The 22,245-nt window shown below is 48.8% G+C and overlaps 1 protein-coding gene across 5 annotated transcripts in view; it reads right to left on the bottom strand.

Moving 5' to 3' along the window:
* The window catches only part of LOC140408377 (protein Hook homolog 3), a 166,546-nt gene that overhangs the window by 30,406 nt on the left and 113,895 nt on the right, over positions 1-22,245 (bottom strand). For all 5 annotated transcript variants that reach the window (XM_072495491.1, XM_072495488.1, XM_072495490.1 and 2 more), the window contains 3 exons: positions 19,567-19,707; positions 16,492-16,579; positions 14,347-14,381 (listed from right to left, as the gene is read on the bottom strand). In XM_072495491.1, coding sequence (XP_072351592.1) covers positions 14,347-14,381; positions 16,492-16,579; positions 19,567-19,707 — 264 coding nt within the window. The remainder of the gene's footprint in view (positions 1-14,346; positions 14,382-16,491; positions 16,580-19,566; positions 19,708-22,245) is intronic.

Genomic DNA, 22,245 nt, shown 5'->3' with positions numbered 1-22,245 from the left:
GGCCTTTGGGGCCGTCACGAGCAGCCAGCGGGGCCGGTTTAAAAACCAGCGAAGAACCCCGCGCAGGTGTCAGGCGCTGAGGCGCTGGGCTCAGCGCGGCGTAGAGGTCAGAGCAGCGGGGGCGGAGCAACAGGGAGGCCGAGGTGGCAGGCCCGAGGCTAGGGCACTATGTAAGGAGGGTGCTCCACGTTGGATGGCTCCCACCTAGGAGGAAGAAAGAAGGCTGAAGCCTGGTCCCAGGGGAGCTCTGGGTGAATGCAGAGGAGAAAGAAAGAAGGTTTAAGGAAGTTTGGTAAAAGTTTTTTTTTCTCTCCCTTTTTTTTTCAAAAAAAGAATAAGTCAGATTGATGAAGGACAGGAGGGCGAAGGGGGAGAGAGGAGAAAAGAAAGAAGATAAAAAACAATAAGCTGCTAAAGGATGCGAAGAGCAGCGTCGAAGAAAGGAGGAAACGCGGGTTCGCCGCCGAAGGAGAAGACGAGCAAAAGTGTTGACAGGATGGCGGAAGCCGAACTGCAAGGCGGGGCCGCACTACTTACGGTGGAGAAGATGACCGAGGTGATGGCGGTGGAGCTGGAAAAACAGTTTGCGAGGCACATGGAGGCCTTGAGGAAGGAGACGGCGGTCGCGTTAAGAAGTCATTGGTGGAGGAGGCAATCGGCCCGGTGAGGGTGGCTGTGGCAAAGGCATCGGCCGAGGTAAGAGAGCAGGGCGAGAAGATGAAGGAAGTGGAGGAAGCCGTGTCATGACATAGCGACCAGGTCACCTCGATGGTGGACGAGCTGCAGAGGGTGGTGGAGGTTAACAGAGGACTTTGAGCAAAGCTGGAAGACTTGGAAAACCGCTCAAGGCGGCACAATTTGAGAATTGTGGGCTTGCCCGAAGGGACAGAGGGCCCAAGGCCAACGCAATACTTCGCTAAGAAGTTGGCGGAGCTAATGGGGGAGGGTGAAGCCCCACCCTGTACGACCTAGACCGAGCTCATCGGTCATTAAGGCCAAAGCCCCAAGTGAACGAGCCGCCAAGGGCAGTAATTATCTGCTTCCATAAGTTTTGCATGAAGGAGAAGGTATTAAGCTGGGCGAAGCAGAAGCGTGAGGTGCTGTGGGATGGTACAGTGGTTCAGATCTACCAGGACTTGACGGTGGAGTTGGCAAAAAGACGAGCGGCGTTTGGGCGAGTGAAGGGGGCTTTGTACAAGGGGGTGTGATTTGGTATGGTGTACACGGCGAAGTTGAGAGTAACATATAACGCCAAAGACTTTTATTTTGAGACAGCGGAGGCGGCTGAGGCGTTCGTGAGGGCAGAAGGCTTGGGACAGACGTGAAGAGCGGAACTGAGAGAGACTCTGGACTGTGTTTGAGCAGCTGGAAAATGTATAAATGTTACAACTTTCTTTTTACTGATTTGTATTGCAATTTACTTCTCTTTGCATTGTTACAGAGTTCAAGTTAATGGCGTTCTGTGTTGCGACGGTTAAACGTTATGTTAGTGAATTGTAGGGGTTGGATTGTTGGGTTTGTTTTGGTGTTTCTTTCTCTGGGACTGGGTGGAAGGGGGCGAGATGTCTTGGCGGGGGGAGCCACCCGTTCACTAGCTAGCTAAGTCAGGTCAGCTAGTGAACGGGGGTGAGGTGAGAGGAGGGCTGCGGACGTTGGAGCCTGGAGAGCAAGCTTCAATGGGCCTACGAGGCGAGCGAGAGCGGGGGGGGAGGGATGGATGTTGGGGGATGTTTTTGTAGGGGGGGTTCTTGGGAGGCGGGGGGGGGGGGGGGGGGGGGGGGGGGGGGGGGAAGGGGTTCGATGTTAACAATGGACAGGGGTGGGTCATGCTTATGGGGCAGGGCCCGGTGGAATGGTGATGGGGGATAAGAAAGGTGTGTGTGGGGGGGGGGGGGGGTGAGAGACCCCCAGTAAGGATAGTCACGTGGAACGTGAGAAGGCTAGGAGGTCCGGTCAAGTGGTAAAGGGTGCTTGCGCATCTTAGAAGTTTGAAAGCCGATGTCACAATGCTGCAGGAGACTCACTTCAGGGTGAAGGACCAGGTGAGACTTAAAAAGGGCTGGGTTAGCCAAGTGTTTCACTCCGGATTTGATGGGAGGGCTCGAGGGGTAGTGGTGTTGGTCAGCAAAAGAGTACGCTTCCAGATGGAGACGGTGGTGGCAGATCAGGGGGCTAGATATGTGATTGTGGCAGGGGCGCTGGAGGGGAGATTAGTGGCGCTGTTAAGAGTATACGGTCCTAATTGGGACAATGTGGGGTTCGCGAAGGTGTTTGGGGACATTCCCGACTTGGACACGCTTGAGCTGATTGCGGGGCGGGACTGGAACTTGGTGCAGGAGCCAAGGTTGGACAGATCACGGCCGCGCTCGCTGGTCCCATCGGGGGGCGAAGGCGCTGGCTGGGCTAATGGTGGAAATGGGAGGGGTGGCCCCTTGGAGGTTCCTGCACCCAAGGGAATGGGAGTATTCGTTTTTCTCAGCGGTCCAGGAGGTATACTCACGGATCGACTTTTTTGTGGTGGGAAAGGCTTTGCTGGCTGGAGTCAAGGGGTCGGAATACTCTGCAATTGCAGTGTCAGATCACGCTCCACATTGGATGGATATGGTGCTGGAGAAGGGGGTAGCGCAGAGACCGGGGTGGAAACTGGATGTGGGGCTTTTGGGGAACCAAGTGTTCTGTGAGAAAATTGAAAAAGTAATTAAGGAATATGTAGGTTTCAATTGTACGGGTGAGGTGTCGAAGGCAGTCATCTGGGAGGCTCTAAAGGCGGTGGTGAGGGGTGAGGTAATTCTGTTTAAGGCCAGGGTGGACAAAGAGGAGAGGTTGGAGCGGCAGAGGGTAATAGATGAGATGTTGGAGGTAAATAGGAGGTATGCAGAAGATGGGGACCCAGCAAAGCTGGAAAAGAGGAAGGAACTACAGGTGAGCTTCGACCGACTGTCCACCAGGAAGGCAGTGCGCCAACTGAGACGAGCAAGGGGTGCAGTTTATGAACACACAGATAAAGCAACAGTATGTTAGCAGGTCAGCTCCGGAGGGAGGCAGCGACAAGGGAAATTCTTCAGGTGAGGGATAGGGCAGGGAAGTTGGTGGTGGCTCCAGTGCTGATTGACAAGGTTTTTGAGGAGTTTTATGAGAGGTTGTACAAGTCAGAGCCACCCGGGGGAGACCGTGAGATGCAGGAATTTCTAGATGGGTTGGAGTACCCGAGACTAGGGTAGGGGGACAGGGCTACATTAGAAGGAGCAATAGTGGAGCAGGAGATAAAGGATGCGATTGGGAGGATGCAGTCGGGGAAGGTGGCAGGGCCGGATGGGTTTCCGGTGGAATATTATAAAAAATTTAAGGATAGGTTGGCACCCCTGATGGTGGGGATGTTTGAGGAGGCGATAGGGAAGGGGGTGTTGCCGCAAACCTTGGGGCAGGTGTCGATTTCACTGTTGCTAAAAAAAGATAAGGATCCAACGGAGTGCGGGTCGTATCGGTCCATATCACTTCTGAATGTGGACACAAAAAGTGTTGGCGAAGGTACTGGCGGGTAGGCTGGAGGAGTGCCTCCCGAAGGTGATAGGGGAGGATCAGACGGGGTTCGTGAAAGGGAGGCAGCTGTTTTCGAACATTAGGAGGGTTTTGAACGTCGTTATGGCACCGGCGGAAAGGAAGGAAACAGAGGTGGTTGTGGCATTGGACGCCGGGAAGGCGTTTGATCGGGTAGAATGGGGGTACCTGATGGCAGTGCTGGAGCGGTTTGGGACTGGACCAAGATTTGTGAACTGGGTAAAGCTATTATACAAGGAGCCGAAGGCGTGTGTTCGCTCAAACAATATCAGTTCGAGATACTTTTCTCTCCACCGTGGGATGAGACAGGATGTCCTACATCCCCCCTCCTGTTTGCACTTGCGATTGAGCCGTTGGCCATCGCATTGAGAAGTTCGGGAGCATGGAAAGGAATAGTGTGGGGGGGGATAGATCATAGGGTGTCCTTATATGCTGACGACTTGCTGCTATATGTGTCGGAACCAAGTGCGTCGATAGGAGGAACATTGGAGCTACTGCGGGTATTTGGGTCTTTCTCGGGGTCCAAGCTGAACCTGGACAAGAGTGAGTATTTTGTGGTGTCTCGGCTGGGGGTGGGGGCAGGGGCTCACTTTAGGTATCTGGGGGTACAGGTTGCCCGGAAGTGGGGGAGGCTTCGCAGGTACAACATCACTAGTTTGGTGGGGAGAGTGAAAGCCGATCTGGCAAGGTGGGATGGCCTTCCTCTGTCACTGGCGGGTCGGGTACAGACGGTTAAAATGAATGTGTTGCCGCGATTTCGGTTTATTTTTCAATGCCTACCGATTTTCCTGCCAAAATCTTTTTTCGGGGAGATTGAGGGAAGGATTACCTCGTTCATATGGGGAGGGAAGGTGGCCAGAATGAGAAAGGTGCTGCTACAGAGGGGAAGGCAGGCAGGGGGTTTGGGTCTCCCGAATCTGTTGTACTACTACTGGGCGGCGAATGTGGAGAAAGTGCGAAGCTGGGTCAGAGGGGTTGATTCCCAGTGGGTCAGAATGGAGGAGAGTTTGTGCAGGGGGTCAGGGCTGAAAGCACCAGCAACAACGCCGCTCCCGATAGCTCCAGGGAAATACTCAGGGAATCCGGTAATAATAGCTTAATTGAAAATCTGGAGGCAGTTTCGCCAACACTTCAGGTTGGGGGGTAGGGTCAAGGGAAATGCCGACTCGGGGAACCACAGATTTGAGCCAAGGAGGTGGGATGGAAGTTTTCGGAAATGGGAAGAGAGGGGGGATTAAGACGCTAAAACATTTGTTTCTTCGGGGTCGGTTTGCAGGATTGAGGGAGCTGGAAGCAAAGTATGGGCTGGAGCAGGGAGAAGTGTTTAGGTACATGCAAGTTCGGGATTTTGCCAGGAAGGAGATACAGAGCTTCCCAGAGGAACCGGCCTCCACATTGCTGGAGGAGATGCTGACGACAAGGGGACTGGAGAAGGCGGCAGTGTCAGCGGTGTACGGAGCTATTTTGGAAGAGGATAAGGCACCACTGGAAGGGATCAAAGCAAAGTGTGAGGAAGAGCTGGGAGAGGTTATAGAGGAAGGGGTCTGGTGTGAGGTGCTCCAGAGAGTGAATGCCTCCACCTCATGTGCGAGGTTGGGGCTGATACAGCTCAAGGTGGTATATAGAGCGCACCTCACGAGAGCGAGGATGAGCCGATTTCTTGAAGGAGTAGAGGATGTGTGTGAGCATTGCTGGGGGGGGGGGGGGGGGGGGGGCGCTAATCACATTCATATGTTTTGGTCCTGTCCAAAGCTAGGGGAGTACTGGAAGAGGTGTTTAGGGTAGTTTCCAAGGTGGTGTGTGTGAAACTGGACCCGGGTCCCCGGGAGGCCATATTCGGGGTGTCGGAACAGCCAGGGTTGGAAACAGGTGCGGAGGCAGATATCATAGCCTTCGCCTCGTTGATCGCCCGAAGGCGGATCCTGCTGGGATGGAGAGCAGCCTCTCCACCCAGTGCCCTGGCGTGGCAGGGGGACCTGTTGGAATACTTGACCCGTGAGAAGGTTAAGTTCGAACTGAGGGGAAGCTCGGAAGGGTTCTACAAGTCATGGGCACTATTTATTATGCACTTTCAAGAACTGGATAACATCGAACATTAGTTGGAAGGAGGGGGATGGGTGGGAGGGTTGGGAGGGGAGGGGGGCTGTGTATATTAAGGGTGACTATGGGTAATCCCCGATTCCTTTTTATCATTTGTTTATGTAAACATACGGGCTGATGTTTGGGGGTTGGTGAGAGGATGGGATCATTGTTATTGTTATGGGGATTGACATGTCTGTTGCTAATTATTGTTTATTGTTGATGGGTGTCACTTCCGGTTGCGGCTATGCGGAGCTAAGCTGCACGATTCGGCAGCTCCCGCCACTACGGACTTTCGGGCTCATTGGAGGAGCCTCAACGGAATTTTTTTGAAGACAACCCGTGGGGAAGTGAAGAGAGAGGTCCCCATCCAACTTTTATGGACTGGACCAGAAGTGCAACGGCCAAAAAAGCGTCATTGGAGCAGCGGGAGAAAAAAATCAAAATGGCGGCGGCCGGGGACAAAGGGGAGTGCGGGCCGGAGCTGCAGGAATTCATCAAGCGCTGCTTCGAGGAGCTGCGCAAGGAGATGCTGGCGCCTATGCTGGCGGTAATTGAAGGACTAGGGATAACCCAGAAGGCCTACGAGGTGAAGATCCAGGAGGTACAGAAAAGAGTCAGTGAGAATGAGGATGAGCTCTTGGGCCTGGCGGTGAGAGTGGAGCAGAACGAGGCGCTACACAAGAGGTGGGCGGGAAGACTCGAAGACCTGGAGAACAGGTCGAGGAGAAAGAATCTGCGGATCCTGGGTCTCCCAGAAGGAGTGGAGGGGGCCGATGCCGTGGCATACGCGGGCACGATGATCGGGGCGATGATGGGCACGGAGGCCCCTTCGAGGTCGCTGGAGCTGGACGGGGCACACCGGGTGCTGGCGAGGAAGCCCAAGGCAAATGAGCCGCCAAGGGCAATGGTGGTGAGATTTCATCGGTTCACGGACAGAGAGAGGGTCCTGAAATGGGCCAAGAAGGAGCGGAGCAGCAAGTGGAACAATGCAGAGATCCGAACATACCCAGACTGGAGCACGGAGGTTGCAAAGCGGAGAGCGGGTTTCAACCGGGCCAAAGCGGTGCTGCACCGAAAAGGAGTGAAATTTGGAATGCTGCAGCCAGCGCGACTGTGGGTCACATACAAGGCCCAACACTATTACTTCGAAACGCCTGAAGAGTCGTGGACCTTCATACAAGCCGAAAAGTTGGACTCTAACGGAGGGTTTGTGAGAGTGGGGGGGATGTTTGAGGGTTGATGTGTGATGGTTGTTGTATATAGGGGGTCAATCACGCGCAGGAAATGTTACATGGGCTGGGGGAGAGAGACAAGGCCGCCATAGGAGCTGCGCCAGAGGGGGCGGGGCAGGCTTTGGAAAGCGCGGGTTTTTTTTTCCCGCGCGTGGGAAGAAAGGCGGGAAGGGGGAACGAAGAAACGCATATTGATTGGGAGACTCCCACACGGGGAGGTCAAAGGGACGGCGGGGTCAGCCGGGGTCAGCAGGTGTCAGCTGACTTACGGGAGTGATATGGGGGGAGCAAGAAAGCTAGAAGGGGTCTGGCGGGGGGGGGGCGGGGGGTTGCTGCTGCACTGGCCGAAAGGGAATGGGACACAGAAGAGGTGGTCGGGACGGGGGCCCCCGGCTGGGGGACTGGAGGGTGAGGGAGACGCGGACATGGGACTGGCCCAGAAAAGGAGATGGCTAGTCGGCGGTGGGGGGGGGGGTGAGAGCCCCTCCAATCCGGCTGATAACGTGGAACGTGAGGGGCCTGAATGGGCCGGTGAAGAGGGCTCGAGTGTTCGCTCACTTGAAGGGACTGAAGGCAGACGTGGCTATGCTCCAAGAGACACACCTGAAGGTGGCGGACCAGGTCAGGTTAAGAAAGGGATGGGTAGGACAGGTATTCCACTCGGGACTGGACGCGAAGAATAGAGGGGTGGCGATATTGGTGGGAAAGCATGTGTCATTTGAGGCCAAGACTATCGTAGTGGATAATGGAGGGAGATATGTAATGGTGAGTGGTAGGTTGCAAGGGACGTGGGTGGTGTTGGTAAATCTATACATCCCGAACTGGGATGATGCTGGATTCATGAAGCGCATGTTGGGGCGCATTCCGGACCTGGAGGTAGGAGGCCTGATAATGGGAGGGGACTTCAATACAGTGCTGGACCCAGCACTGGACCGCTCCAGATCAAGGACTGGAAAGAGGCCGGCGGCGGCCAAGGTGCTTCGGGGGTTTATGCATCAGATGGGGGGAGTGGACCCATGGAGGTTTGCAAGACCGCAGGCCAGGGAATTTTCTTTCTCCTCCCACGTGCACAAAGCTTACTCCCGGATAGATTTTTTTGTTCTGGGCAGGGCGCTCATCCCGAGGGTGGAGGGGAACGGAGTATTCGGCCATAGCCGTTTCGGATCACGCCCCGCACTGGGTGGAAATGGGGCTGGGAGAGGAGAGGGACCAACGCCCGCTGTGGCGGCTGGATGTGAGACTGCTGGTAGATGAGGTGGTGTGTGGGAAGGTGAGGGGGTGTATCGAAAGGTACTTGGAGGCCAATGACAACGGGGAGGTGCGGGTGGGGGTGGTATGGGAGGCGTTGAAGGCGGTGATCAGGGGAGAGCTAATCTCCATCAGGGCTCATAGGGAGAAGACAGAGGGCATGGAAAGGGAGAGGTTAATGGGGGAGATTTTGAGTGTGGACAGGAGATACGCAGAGGCCCCGGAGGAAAGATTACTTGGGGAAAGACGACGGCTCCAGACGGAGTTTGATCTGTTGACCACAGGGAAGGCGGAGGCACAGTGGAGGAAGGCGCAGGGGGCGACTTACGAGTATGGGGAAAAGGCTAGTCGGATGCTGGCACACCAGCGCCGTAAGAGGACGGCAGCGAGGGAAATAGGGGGAAATCAAAGATGGAAGGGGAGCCACGGTTCGGAGTGCGACGAAAATAAACGAGGTATTCAAGGCCTTCTATGAAGAGCTGTACAGATCCCAGCCCCCAGCGGGGGAAGAGGGGATGAGACGATTCCTAGACCAACTGAAGTTCCCGAGGGTGGAGGAGCAAGAGGTGGCTGGTTTGGGGGCACCAATTGGGTTGGAGCAGCTGAGTAAGGGTTTGGGGAGTATGCAGGCGGGGAAGGCCCCGGGGCCTGACGGGTTCCCGGTGGAGTTCTACAGAAAGTACGTAGACCTGTTGGCCCCGCTACTAGTGAGGACCTTTAATGAGGCAAGAGAGGAGGGGACCCTGCCCCCGACAATGTCGGAAGCGACAATTTCTTTGATCCTAAAGCGGGACAAGGACCCACTGCAATGTGGATCGTACAGGCCGATCTCGCTCCTCAATGTGGATGCTAAGTTGTTGGCAAAAGTGCTGGCCACGAGGATTGAGGACTATGTCCCGGGGGTGATCCACGAGGACCAGACGGGATTCGTAAAGGGCAGGCAATTAAACACTAATGTGCGGCGGCTCTTAAACGTGATAATGATGCCATCGGAGGAGGGAGAGGCGGAGATAATGACAGCTACGGAAAAGGCCTTTGACCGAGTAGAGTGGGAGTACCTCTGGGAGGTGCTGCGTAGGTTTGGGTTCGGGGGAGGGATTATCAGTTGGGTTAAGCTCCTTTACAGAGCCCCGGTGGTGAGTGTAGTGACGAACTGGCGGAGGTCGGAGTACTTTCGGCTGTACCGAGGAGCGAGGCAGGGGTGCCCCTTGTCCCACCTGTTGTTTGCATTGGCGATCGAACCCTTGGCCATGTCATTGAGGGAGTCTAATAAATGGAGGGGGGTGGTCCGAGGGGGAGAAGAGCATCGGGTGTCGCTATATGCGGATGACCTGTTGTTGTACGTGGCGGATCCAATGGAGGGGATGGCGGGGGTCATGCAGACTTTAAGGGAGTTTGGGGAGTTTTCGGGCTATAAGCTCAATGTAGGGAAGAGTGAGCTCTTTGTATTACAGGCAGGGGACCAAGAAAGAGGGATAGGGGACCTACCGCTGAGGAGGGCGGCGGGGAGTTTTCGGTATCTGGGGATCCAGATAGCCAGGAGTTGGGGGGCCCTAGATAAACTAAATCTGACGAGGTTGGTGGAGCAAATGGAGGAGGACTTCAAAAGATGGGACATGTTACCGCTCTCGCTGGCGGGTAGAGTGCAGTCGGTCAAAATGGTGGTCCTTCCGAGGTTTCGGTTTGTGTTTCAGTGCCTTCCCATCGTGATCACCAAGGGCTTTTCTAAGACAGTAGGTAGGAGTATTATGGGGTTTGTGTGGGCGAATAAGACCCCGAGGGTAAGGAGAGGGTTCCTGGAACGCAGTAGGGACCAAGGAGGGTTGGCGCTGCCAAACCTAGGGAGCTACTACTGGGCAGCAAACGTGGCGATGATCCGCAAGTGGGTTATGGAGGGAGAGGGGGCGGCATGGAAGAGGATGGAGATGGCGTCCTGTAAAAGAACGAGCCTGGGGGCGCTGGTGACGGCACCGTTGCCGTTCTCGCCGTCAAAGTATACCACGAGCCCGGTGGTGGCGGCAACGCTAAGGATATGGGGCCAGTGGAGACGGCACAGAGGTGCAGTGGGAGCCTCGGTGTGGTCCCCGATCAGGGGTAACCACCGGTTTGTCCCGGGGAAGATGGACGGGGGGTTCCAGAGCTGGCATCGGGCAGGAATTAGAAGAATGGGGGACCTGTTCATTGACGGGACGTTTGCGAGCCTAGGGGCACTGGAGGAGAAGTTCGAGATACCCCCGGGAAATGCCTTTAGATATATGCAGGTGAGGGCGTTTGTGAGGCGACAGGTGAGGGAATTCCCGTTGCTCCCGGCACAAGAAATTCAAGACAGGGTGATCTCGGGTGTATGGGTCGGGGAGGGCAAGGTGTCGGCAATACACCAGGAGATGAAAGAAGAGGGGGAAGCGCTGGTAGAAGAGCTGAAGGGTAAATGGGAGGAGGAGCTGGGGGAGGAGATCGAGGAAGGTCTGTGGGCTGATGCCCTAGGTAGGGTTAATTCCTCCTCCTCATGTGCCAGGCTCAGCCTGATACAATTTAAGCTGGTTCACAGAGCTCAGTTGACGGGGGGGGGGCGAGGTTGAGCAGGTTCTTTGGGGTAGAGGACAGATGTGGAAGGTGCTCAGGGAGCCCGGCGAACCATGTCCATACGTTTTGGTCATGCCCGGCACTGGAGGGGTTCTGGAGAGGAGTGGCGGGAGCAATATCTCAGGTGGTGAAAGTCCGGGTCAAGCCAAGCTGGGGGCTAGCAATATTTGGAATAGTGGACGAGACGGGAGTGCAGGAGGCGAAAGAGGCCGGCATTCTGGCCTTTGCGTCCCTAGTAGCCCGGCGAAGGATCTTACTAATGTGGAAGGAGGCGAAGCCCCCTAGTGTGGCGGCCTGGATAAACAACATGGCTGGGTTCATAAAGCTGGAGAGGATTAAGTTTGCCTTGAGAGGGTCTGCGCAGGGGTTCTACAGGCGGTGGCAACCGTTCCTAGACTATCTCGTGGAACGTTAGAGGTAGGTCGGTCAGCAGCAGCAGCAACCCGGGGGGGTCTTGGGAAGGGGGGGGGGGGGAAATGGGGGATTGCTTGGGGGGATGGATGAGCAAGAGATAACATGAAGGGTGGGGGAAACTAGCACGTGCGGGAGAGAGCCAGTGTATAATATACCTTTTTGCCATGTATATATCTTGCTCAGTGCGATTTCTTGTTATTTTGTTACGGGGGGGGGGGGGGATTATTGTTTGTCAGGGAGAAAAATTGTGTTGTTAAAAAACTTTAATAAATATATATTTTTTTTTAAACTGTTGACGGGTGTAAATGCGGGAGAAAATGTGAAAAAGGAGATTAAAAATATATACATTTTTTAAAAAGGGACAATTTAGCATGGCCAATACACCAACCCTGAACATCTTTTGGGATGTGCGACTGAGACCCTCAGAGACATGGGGAGAATGTGCAAACTCCACACTGTCAGTAACCTGGGGCCGGGATCGAACCCAGGTCCTTGGTGCCATGAGGTAGCAGTGCTAATCACTGCACAACGGTGTCATGCAAAAGTGTGCAGAAGACAGAAATCAGCATCTGAATGTTTGCAATATGAGTCATAATGTTGAAACTTTTGAACGTCAGGAGCAAATGGATAAATTTGAATCACCTTTTCCAGTTTTATTTCCTCTGGCTCTACGATAATACATTTCAAAGGTAGAATGTAATGAAACAATCCAAGGGGGGGGGGGGGGGGGGGGGGGGGGGGGGGGTTTGATTTTCACTGGATGTTTTTTTAAATCGCTGTTCTTCTCCACATTGGCAAGATTGCAATCTTTGCAGGATCTACTGTGCTGAGGTTTAACAGCCTACTTTTAAAATAAAGAAACCCAATTCTGAAAAGAAACAACCATTCCACATTATCTCTTTCTCCCGAATTAACAACTTATTTATATTGCACCTTTAACATGATAAAAGGTCTCAAGGCGCTTCACAAGTTATAAAACAAAATATGACCCTATGTCATTCATACAAAGGGATATTATGTCAGATTATCAAACGCGTGGTCAAAGAAGTAGGTTTTCAGGAGAATCACCAAGGAGGAAAACAAGGTACAGAAGAGAGGTATTGGAGCAAATTCCAGAGCTTAGGGCCGATGCAACTAAAAAATAGCCACCAGTGCCCAAAAATTAAAATTACGGATGTTCAAGATGCCAAAATTTGAGATGAGCAGATATTTTTGAAGGTTGTGGGGCTGGAAGAGATTAGAGCTCGGAAGGTGTGAGGCCATGGAGGGATTTGAAAACAAGAATGAGAATTTTGAAATCAAGATGTTGCTCGACTGGGAGTCAATTAGGTCAGCGAGCACAAAGGTGACGGATGAATGGGACTTGGTGTAAGTTTGAACATGGCTCTATAGCTTGCATTACAAGCCATAGAAAAATATTACAATTTAGAAGATTGAGATGGGCAGCATGGTAGCACAGTGGTTAGCACAGCTGCTTCACAGCTCCAGCGTCCCAGGTTCGATTCCCGGCTTGGGTCACTGACTGTGCGGAGGTCTGCACGTTCTCCCCGTGTCTGCGTGTGTTTCCTCCGGGTGCTCCGGTTTCCTCCCACAGTCCAAAGATGTGCAGATTAGGTGGAGTGGCCATGCTAAATTGCCCTTAGGTTAGGTGGGGTTACTGGTTTACGAAGATGGGTTGGAGCTGTGGGCTTAAGTGGGATGCTCTTTCCAAGAGCTGGTGAGACTCGTTGGGCCAAATGGCCTCTTTCTGCACTGTAAATTCTATGATTCTATCTGAAGTGCAGTGTAAGGAGTAGTGGGAGGGGGTTGGAGTGTTTTTTGATTTAATTTGATTTATTATTGTCACATGTATTAGTGTACAGTGAAAAGTATTGTTTCTTGCATGCTGTACAAACAATGCATACCGTACATAGGAAAGGAAGGAGAGACTGCAGAATATAATGTTACAGTTATAGCAAGGTGTAGAGAAAAGATCAACTTAATGTGAGGTAGGTCCATTCAAAAGCCTGATGGCAGTAGGGAAGAAGCTGTTCTTGAGTCGGTTGGTACGTGACCTCAAACTTTGATATCTTTTTTCTGACGTAAGGAGGTGGAAGAGAGTATGTCCGGGGTGCATGGGGTCCTTAATTATGCTAGCTACCTTTCTGAGGCAGCGGGAATTATAGATAAAGTCAATGGATGGGAGGGTGGTTTGTATGATGGACTGGACTACATTCACAACCTTTTGTAGTTTCCTGCGTTCTTGGGTAGAGCAGGCTCCACACCAAGCTGTGATACAACCAGAAAGAATGCTTTCTATGGTGCATCAGTAGAAGTTGGTGGGGGTCGTAGCTGACATGCCAAATTTCCTTACTCTTCTGAGAAAGTAGAGTCGTTGGTGGGCTTTCTTAACTATAGTGTTGGCATGGGGGGGACCAGGACAGTATGTTGGTGATCTGTACACCTAAAAACTTGAAGCTCTCGAACCTTTCTACTTCGTTCCCATTGTGTCCTTTGTTCCCATTGTGTCCAAAGTGTCCTTTTATGATTTCCTGAGTACTCTCATTGTAGATTTGTAGGTACTTTTCTTTCATTGCATGTTACCCTGTGTGACCTCATTGAACAATGAGCCACCTTAATGAGCTTCAACTGTTTTGTTTGGCAGAAATAACATTTGCAATCAGTCCTAGACAATATACCATGCTTCTAACATAAGCAGATCACATATAGTTTTGAAATTTGCAGACTACGGTAAGATTTCACTTGCCCTACAAACATTTTCTTATTGGTAATGCATCCATATTCCCTTTTTGTTTAAAACTTTCCTTAGTTGAGAGAGTGGCACGGTTAAAACCATAGGCATGTCATTAACCACAAAACATTCATGCATTTGTCAATCTGTCGGAGGAGAATGGAGAAGATGCAACCTGATTTGTTTGCCTCCCAGTTCATCTGTCAAGGATAGGGGAAGTTCATTGGAGTGTCAGTAGTGACAGTCCAAGATTTTGGCCTTATTACTGAAATGCCGCATTAAAGAGGTTTTATTCGTCGACTCGGAACACCTACACCACTGCAAACATTTTCAATTGAAATTTCCACAGCCTAATAATGACCATTTTGGGGGATTATGGGGTAGGAGAATTTCTTTTAAAAATGACCAAAATCAATAAAACCACTGTGCTAATACCCTATATGCGAATGATAACGGGCATTTTGACGTGAGTTTTAAAAAAAAAAAAAATGTACTTACAAATGTTCTTCCAGTTTCTTTTTCAGAAGAATTGACTGCAAAAAGATACAAACATATAAAATACAATCGTAAAATTAAGCTCCAAATGCATTCTGGTGTACAATGTAATTGTGTTCAGAGATTTAATATCTGTTTGGCATTAGTACATGCTAGCTGTTAGCAATGTAAGATGTAACTTAAACAAAGGCATACTCACAATAGCCTATAGCAGATGGTCATGCCAAGAAACAGAGATAATATGTTAGTAGGAAGCAAAAACACCAGCCAGCAGAAGAAACTCTTCAGTAAAAGATGAACGAGAAACATTTAAGCCTCTTAATTTGTAGCACATGAATGTTTTGTCTGTCTTCTCAGCTGATATGAGTAGCAGCTCCATCATCTCTCCTGATCTGGAGAACTTTATTCATACATATCTCTTAATATCCACATTGTTTTCAAGCTTATGAGTGGCTCCAGTTTCCACACTAAAACACAAATGACATTCACAGAAATGAAACACAAGTACAGGCTGCCATTTCTGGTCATTACATGAGCAGCAGCTTCTGAGTGTCTGACTAGTGCTGAAACTACAAATGGAAGACAGAAAGGGAAAATATATGCAGCCTAATTTAAGCTTCTTCAGTGAAGCTTAACAGTGTAACAAGATTTGGAATCCAACGTTTTAAAAAACTCTAATCTATTTGTGGAAAATTCAATGTTTTTCTCCTAATTTCATGAAGTTTCATAAAGAATATAGAGCTAATAATTGTTGAAAGCAGATGTCTGCTAGCCTTTGGTATAAAGTATTTCAATATTTTCAATGAAAGAAAGAACTCAAATAATTATTCTAATACAGAGATATCCAAATTAGAAGCTGTATTCCACAGGAGCCTAATTTTATTAGGGGAAACGAGGAGGCTATCAGTTGTAACTCACTTTTAGCTAATGCCTACAATGACTACTCTCTCATTGGTAGTGCTTTAAGCATTCCTTACGATCCCAAGATCGATTCCTAACTCCACTTTCTCCAAAATTCGGGATCACCTGCAAACAGTTTCAGCTTAACGGGTCTTTTCAAAATTTCAGTCGAACTTTTTGCAGTTAAAAAGAACAGTTGTTTGCCTTCTGGTCTATTCCTCATTACAATATTTAGTTCTCTTTGGAAGTTATCGTGAGTTCTGGGGCCACAGCAACAAATCAGTGTTCTTCCCCCCCCTCCAAACTCCTTCAAAAATCTGGATAGGTTCTTTGCCTCAAGTTATCAAGTCCTGCGGAGCATAATTTTTGTTTGTTGCTGTTTTGAAGTTTTCATTGTGATGTTTAACGAACAGAATATAAATAATGAATACAAGATAAATAACCCAGCTTTAAGAACTTGTCCCAAGCTCTAAAATTACTGGATTACCCAGTGCATTGTACCTTCCTCGATAAGTGTGTTCCCCTACTTGGATTTTGTGCTTGCTTGCCAGTGTCTAAGATTGAGAAATAAATTAATAATGGCAATTGTGTCCATTGGTTGCTGATCTTTGCAACCAAAAAATAATCTTATATTTTACTAATTTCTGTAAAAGAGTCCTTTTAACAAATGGGCATTTGCAGATTTACTCACTATCCTTCTTTCTTTATGATTTTCATCGGAAATATAAATATAGAATATGCAAGTTTTTAGAACCTTTTTTTCCAGAATTTGACTGCAAAATTGGAAGCATTCTACCACCTTTTACTACAGTCAAGTATTTGTAGCAAAACAATTTTGGGAGAGCAATCAGACTAATGTGGCAAGTCATGGTCTTTAGAGTTTCAATTCCCAGCCAGTTTATGAGGTATTGCAGAGCTAAAGCAGATATTAAAAAAGAAAGAAACCTAGGTAGTTACTCCATGTCATTCTCATAACCTATTAGTGGGATAGGCGACACAGCAACTTTAGTAATGATGCAGAAGGTGATGCCTGTCTTATGAACTGGCATGCCGCATGACACTGAAGTCAATAAAAGGGAAAAAAATAAATTGGAGATACAAATAAAAGAGCATAAGCAAAGTATTTAAAACCATTTAAAAGACTTGCTGTTCATTAGTTAAGCATTTTAAAAAATAAACGGTGCAGCTTATTGAGCACAGCATTGATGCATTATTAAATAAAATGTTTGCCACTGGAGGAACACTCACATCTTCTGCTCTTGAGCCCTGATCTTGTAACGCCTTCTGAAGTTCTTCAACCTGAGATTGTATTTCCAAAATCCTCTGATTGGCTAGTCTTTTAACAAAAAATTAAAAAGTAATTTCAGTTATGAAATACAATTGTGAACCAGGCTCCCTCCCTGTACCATATCATTTGCTGCTCTTGGGTTAGCTGTTGCTCGTCTTGCCACCACTTTTCTTTACCTTAGCTCCTTTCTACTATTCCCTGTGAGCTTTAACATTGCCCTACACCCCCACTAATTCATCCTCCTTTGTCGTTTCTGATCTAATGTCTTAACTTACTTATCTTTTGTTCCATCACCTCTTGGTCACTCCCATCTCATTTGATCTCCCTCATGCACTTGGCACAACAGACTGAAGGCAATATTTTAAACAGCATTGGATTTTTAACATTTTTTTCCATCATAGCCCAGAATGCACAGCAACATAATTTCCACTAAAGAAATAAATAAACTTATTTACAATGTCTTTCTTGACCAAGGTACCCCAAAGTGCTTTACAGCTAATGAAGTACTTGACAATAGAGCTAGATGGGAAAATAAGTTATGAGAAGAACACAAGAGTCTACAAAGTAATAAAAGCAGGTTAAGTCAGCATATAAGCAGGTGGCAGATGGAGCATATGTGGGAAATGTGAGGTTATTCACTTTGGTTGGAAGGATAGAAAAATATATTTTGTCAATGGTGCAAATCTATTAATCGTTGGGTGTTTGAGGGATTTGGTCATCTTTGTACAAGAAACACAAAGTTAAAATGTAGGTACAGCAAGGAATTAGGAGTGGTATGTTAGCCTTATTACAAAGGGACTGGAATAGAAGAGTAAAGGATATTGGAGCAATTGTACAGGGCTTTGATCAGACCAAATCTAGAGTACTGTGCACAGATTTGGTCCCTATTCTTAAGTGTGCCTTAGAGTAGGGTGCAATAATGGTTCACTGATTAATATCTGGTATGAGAAAGTTGTCCTATGACACAAGATTGAAACATATGGTTCTAAGTATGCTTGGTAGAGTAGGTGTAGAGCGGTCCTTTCCCCAAGTAGGAGAGTAGATACACAGTCATTGGATACATTCAATGCTGACTGATATTGCTGGCTGACTTTAATGGTAAAAAACTGGGCGGCATGGACTGGTTGGGCCGAAGGGCCTGTTTCCATGCTGTAAACTTCTATGATTCTATGATTCTATGATAGACATTTGAACTTTAAGAGAATCAAGGGATACGAGAATCATGGGCGCGATTCTCCGACCCCCCACTGGTTCGGAGAATCGCCCCCGCCGTGTCTCGAATTCTCCGCCACCAGAGATTCGGTGGGGGCGGGAATCGCGCCGCGCCGGTCAGCGGGGGCGGGAATCGCACCGCGCCAGGCCCACCCCCGGCGATTCTCCGGCCCGCGATGGGCCGAAGTCCCGCCGCTGTCAAACCTCTCCCGCTGGATTGAACCACCGTTTGAACGGCGGGACAAGGCGGCGCAGGTAGGCTCTGAGGTCCTGGGGGGGGTGGGGCGATCTGGCCCTGGGGAGTGCCCCCACGGTGGCCTGGCCCGCGATCAGGGCCCACCAATCCGCAGGCAGGCCTGTGCCGTGGGGGCACTCTTTTTCTTCCGCCTTCGCCATGGTCTTCACTATGCATGCGCGGGGATGATGTCAGCAGCCACTGATGCTCCCGCGCATGCGTCGCCCGGCGAAGACCTTTCGGCGCCGGCTGGCACGGCGCCAAAGGCCCTTCCCGCCAGCCGGCGGAGCGGAAACAACTCCGGCGCGGGCCTAGTCCCTCAAGGTGAGGGCTTGTCCCCTAAAGGTGCGGAACTCCGCACCTTTGGGGCGGCCCAATGCCGGAGTGGTTCCCGCCACTCCATTACGCCGGAACTCCCCCCCCGCCCCGCCGGGTAGGGGAGAATCCCACCCCGTGTGGGAAAGTGTTAAGCTTGAAAATCAGATATAATCTTATTGAATGGCAGAGCAGGCTCAAACAGCCATAAAGCCTGCTCTTATTTATGTCCCTTTGTCTGTTCCTTTTTAAAAAGCTGTTGATCTGTAGCATCTTCCAGTTGGATAAATGCTCCACATCCAAAATGTCAACTTACTGTTCCCTCCCCAGAGGCTCCCTGACCCTAAGTGTTTGCAGCATTTTGTGTTTATGCAATGGATCTCTCTTCCCATTTCCTCTTTGTTGTGCATCAAGAGGAAAAACTGCTTTTTAGTATCACTGTTAATTAATTCAATTGCATCATTTCTTTGTACACTATAAACTTAATTAATAAATGCATTCCTAGAGCTAATGCATTGAGGAGATATCAACAAACCAAAATACCAGATATGCTTGTCCATCTCCCTGCTACCAAGCTTCTAGTCTCTATTAGCTACCTCATACAGATCAGAAACTGGCTATGATGGCAAAGTTCTAATGCAGCAATAACACAATTGCTCTATAGGTACACCAGACAACAGCATTGCTTTGCCTCTGAAATCCAACTCAATTAGTTTTATGCAAATGCTATTGAAATGGTACGGCTTTGTGGTTGTTAACAAACTGCTTTGATTTTGAAATTAAAAGCATTTCAAACCCCAAAAAACAAATCCATCTGATCGGAAAAAAATAAAGAGTAGAAAAGCAGTTCCAGTACACAGCTTCTGTTGTCATTTATTCAACGTAAAGTATCAGACTTTTCCCTTTGATAACTGTTACAATCTCACCATTACATATTGTGCATGCTCTGAGTTTGTGCATATAAATCATTTTTGAGGAGTGTGTTACAACTATGTGCAAAGATGTGCAAACTATCCAAAGATGTGCAGGTTAGGTGGATTGGCTATGCTAAATTGGCATTAGTGTCCAAAAAAAGTTAGGTGGGGTTATGGGGATAGGGTGAAGGTGTAGGGATAGGGTGAAGGTGTAGGGATGGGGTGGAGGTATGGGTTTGGGTAGGGTGTTCTTTCCAAGGGCCGGTACAAAACCGGCGCAAACTCGATGGGCCAAATGACCTCCTTCTGCACCGTAAATTCTATGTACAACAGCAAATCATCATTGCACTGTTTCCTACCGATTCTCTGTCTCCAGTTCACTCTCCCTTCTGTTGGCATCCTCCAGTAAACTTTGTAGTAAAGCTATCTTTTCATTATCTGATCCTTCTTGATTCAACTTCAGGATCTTGTTTTCATGTTGCAGCCGGATAAGTTTTTCCCTAAAACAGGAAAATAATTTTAATTCACACATTACATCTTCAGTAATTTAATTCATAAAAGATACGATAAAATACCATATAAAAGACAAATCCAAACCATCCAATTACAGCATCAGACTATTCTCAATTATCACCAAAGTGGACTTCCAGTGACGAGAATGTGCGGAGCAATCGCACCAAGGTGGCTCTCCTCCGAAGGACAAGAAAATAGGAGCTTAGTCAAAATTAGCCCTCAAAAAATGACTAAAACATCTCCTCACCCTCAACAACACAAAGACTAGCAGAAATGCCGGGAAGCAGCACATCCAGAGGCCGCAGATAAACAAAAAAGGGCGGTAAAGGACAGGAGAAATAAGTGGGTTGGCGGATGCACGAGGCGGGGAGACCTGGTCATACCCGAGAGAGGGAGACCAGCGACCCGTAAGACGAACCCGGCCCCAAGGATGGTTGGAAGATGTTCCTCACGAAAGAACTGAAGGAAGAAATAAAAGTTGAAATCAAAGCAGCGGTGATAGAAGCGCTGGCCATCATGCAGGGGTCCTCAGCAAAGTTTAGATCCCGACTAGATTCATACCAATCTACATCCCCAAGGCCTTCTTTAACTCAGTCGACAAAATTATCATGACATTGTGCCACCCTGATCCCGGGAGGGACACCAACCCGGACCCGGGAGGGGAGCCCCCCAGGTGGAAAAGTCCATTTTAGTCAGTCGACAAGCAAAACCAGTTTCACGACCTAGGGCTCTGCCAGGGGCGACACAAGCAAACAAGCAAAGCCCCGTAAAAATGCAAAACCATCCAAGAGGCCAGGGGAACACCTGAACAGGGAGGAAAGGGACCACCCGAAAAGGGGAAGGTTATTCCTAAATAAATACAGGATGGTCTCTTTTGTTAACTGTAAAACACCAAAAATCTCAAAAAAATATATATTTTTTAAACTATCAGCAAAGTGACGGTAGAGGTTGTCAACAATGCTATCAAGTGGCACTTACTCAGTAATAATATGCTCATTGATACTCCGTTTGGGTTACACCAGGGCCACTCAGTTCTTGATTAATTGCAGCCTTGATCCAAACATGGAAAAAGGAGCTGAACTTCAGAGGTGAAGTGGGGGTGACATCAAGGCCACATTTGCACGAATGTGGTTTCAAGGAGCCCAGCAAAACTGGAATCAATGGAGATTGGGGGGAAACTCTCCACTGGTTTGAGTCAACCCTAGCACAAAGGAACATGATTGTGGTTGTTGGAGGTTAATCATCTCAATCCCACTACATGGCTGCAGCAGTTCAGGGCAGTATCCTAGGTGCAACAATCTTCAGCTGCTCCATCATAAGGTCACAAATGGGGATGTTTGCACAATGTTCAGCACCATTCATGATTCCTCAGAAACAGTCATATGCAGTTCACATGCAGCGCCTGGACAATTAGGCTTGAGCTGATACGAGCTGTGATGTTTGTGTCACACAAGTGCCAGGCAATGACCATTTCCCCATGACATTCAATAACATGACCATTGCTGAACCTCCACTTTTAACATCCCGGGAGTTACCATTGACCAGAAACTGAACTGGACTAGCCATATAAATACTGTGCCAACAAGAACAGATCAGAAGCTGGGAATTCTGCAGAGTATCATCTACAAGGTACAAGTCAGGAGTGTGATGGAATACTCTCCACTTGCTTGGATAAACTGCAGCTCCAACAACACTCAAGGAGTTGGATACCATACAGGCAAAAGAAACCCACTAGATTGGCAGTCCACCTACCACACAAAATCTTCACTCCCTCCATCATTGATGGGCAGTTGCAACAGTGTGTACCATCTACAGGATGCACTGCAGCAACTCATCAAGGCTCACTCAATAGCACTTTCCAAACCAAAGTAAATAAATTATTATTAAAATGGGCAGACACAGGTCAGATGAAGTATGACGTGATGCATTTGGGAAGGAAGAGCATACATAATTTATAAGTAATAAATACTCACAAATTAGTATCGTAAGTATCATAATTATGAGTATCATAAATATTCACAAATTAACAATGTGGTATATAAATTTCAGTGTCAGTGCGATGCCAGGAACATAGGCCATATACCCCAACAACTAGCATATTACATCAAACAGCACATCCCTGCAGCTGTTCAAAATAGGCAAAACACTGCACTTAACAAGCCCATGTTTGCAAAACTCAAAACATAATGCCTAGCACTAGATGTGATTTTGAGATTGGACAGCATTTGCTGAACAATCCCAATTGTGGTAATGGTTGAACAATCAATTTAAGATCATCAGCCATGCTCACAATATGAATGACTTAACGCATTTTAGAAACAATAAATATTCATCCGCAGTTTGTTCTCTTCAGGTAAAAGGTACATGCTCAGGCATAGGCCTGGGAGATAACAGTTCCTTGATGCATGGTGACGCCACGATCAATCAAAGTCAACTTGTCAACCAATCAGCCCTCTTTTCTTTTTAAATTGAGAGTACCAAATTCATCCCCCCTCTTCTCTCCTCCCCCCAAATTAAGGGACAAT

Source organism: Scyliorhinus torazame, chromosome 3 (assembly GCF_047496885.1).
Source record: "Scyliorhinus torazame isolate Kashiwa2021f chromosome 3, sScyTor2.1, whole genome shotgun sequence".
NCBI classification, from domain to species: Eukaryota; Metazoa; Chordata; class Chondrichthyes; order Carcharhiniformes; family Scyliorhinidae; genus Scyliorhinus; species Scyliorhinus torazame.
This window is presented reverse-complemented; position numbering and strand designations above follow the sequence as displayed.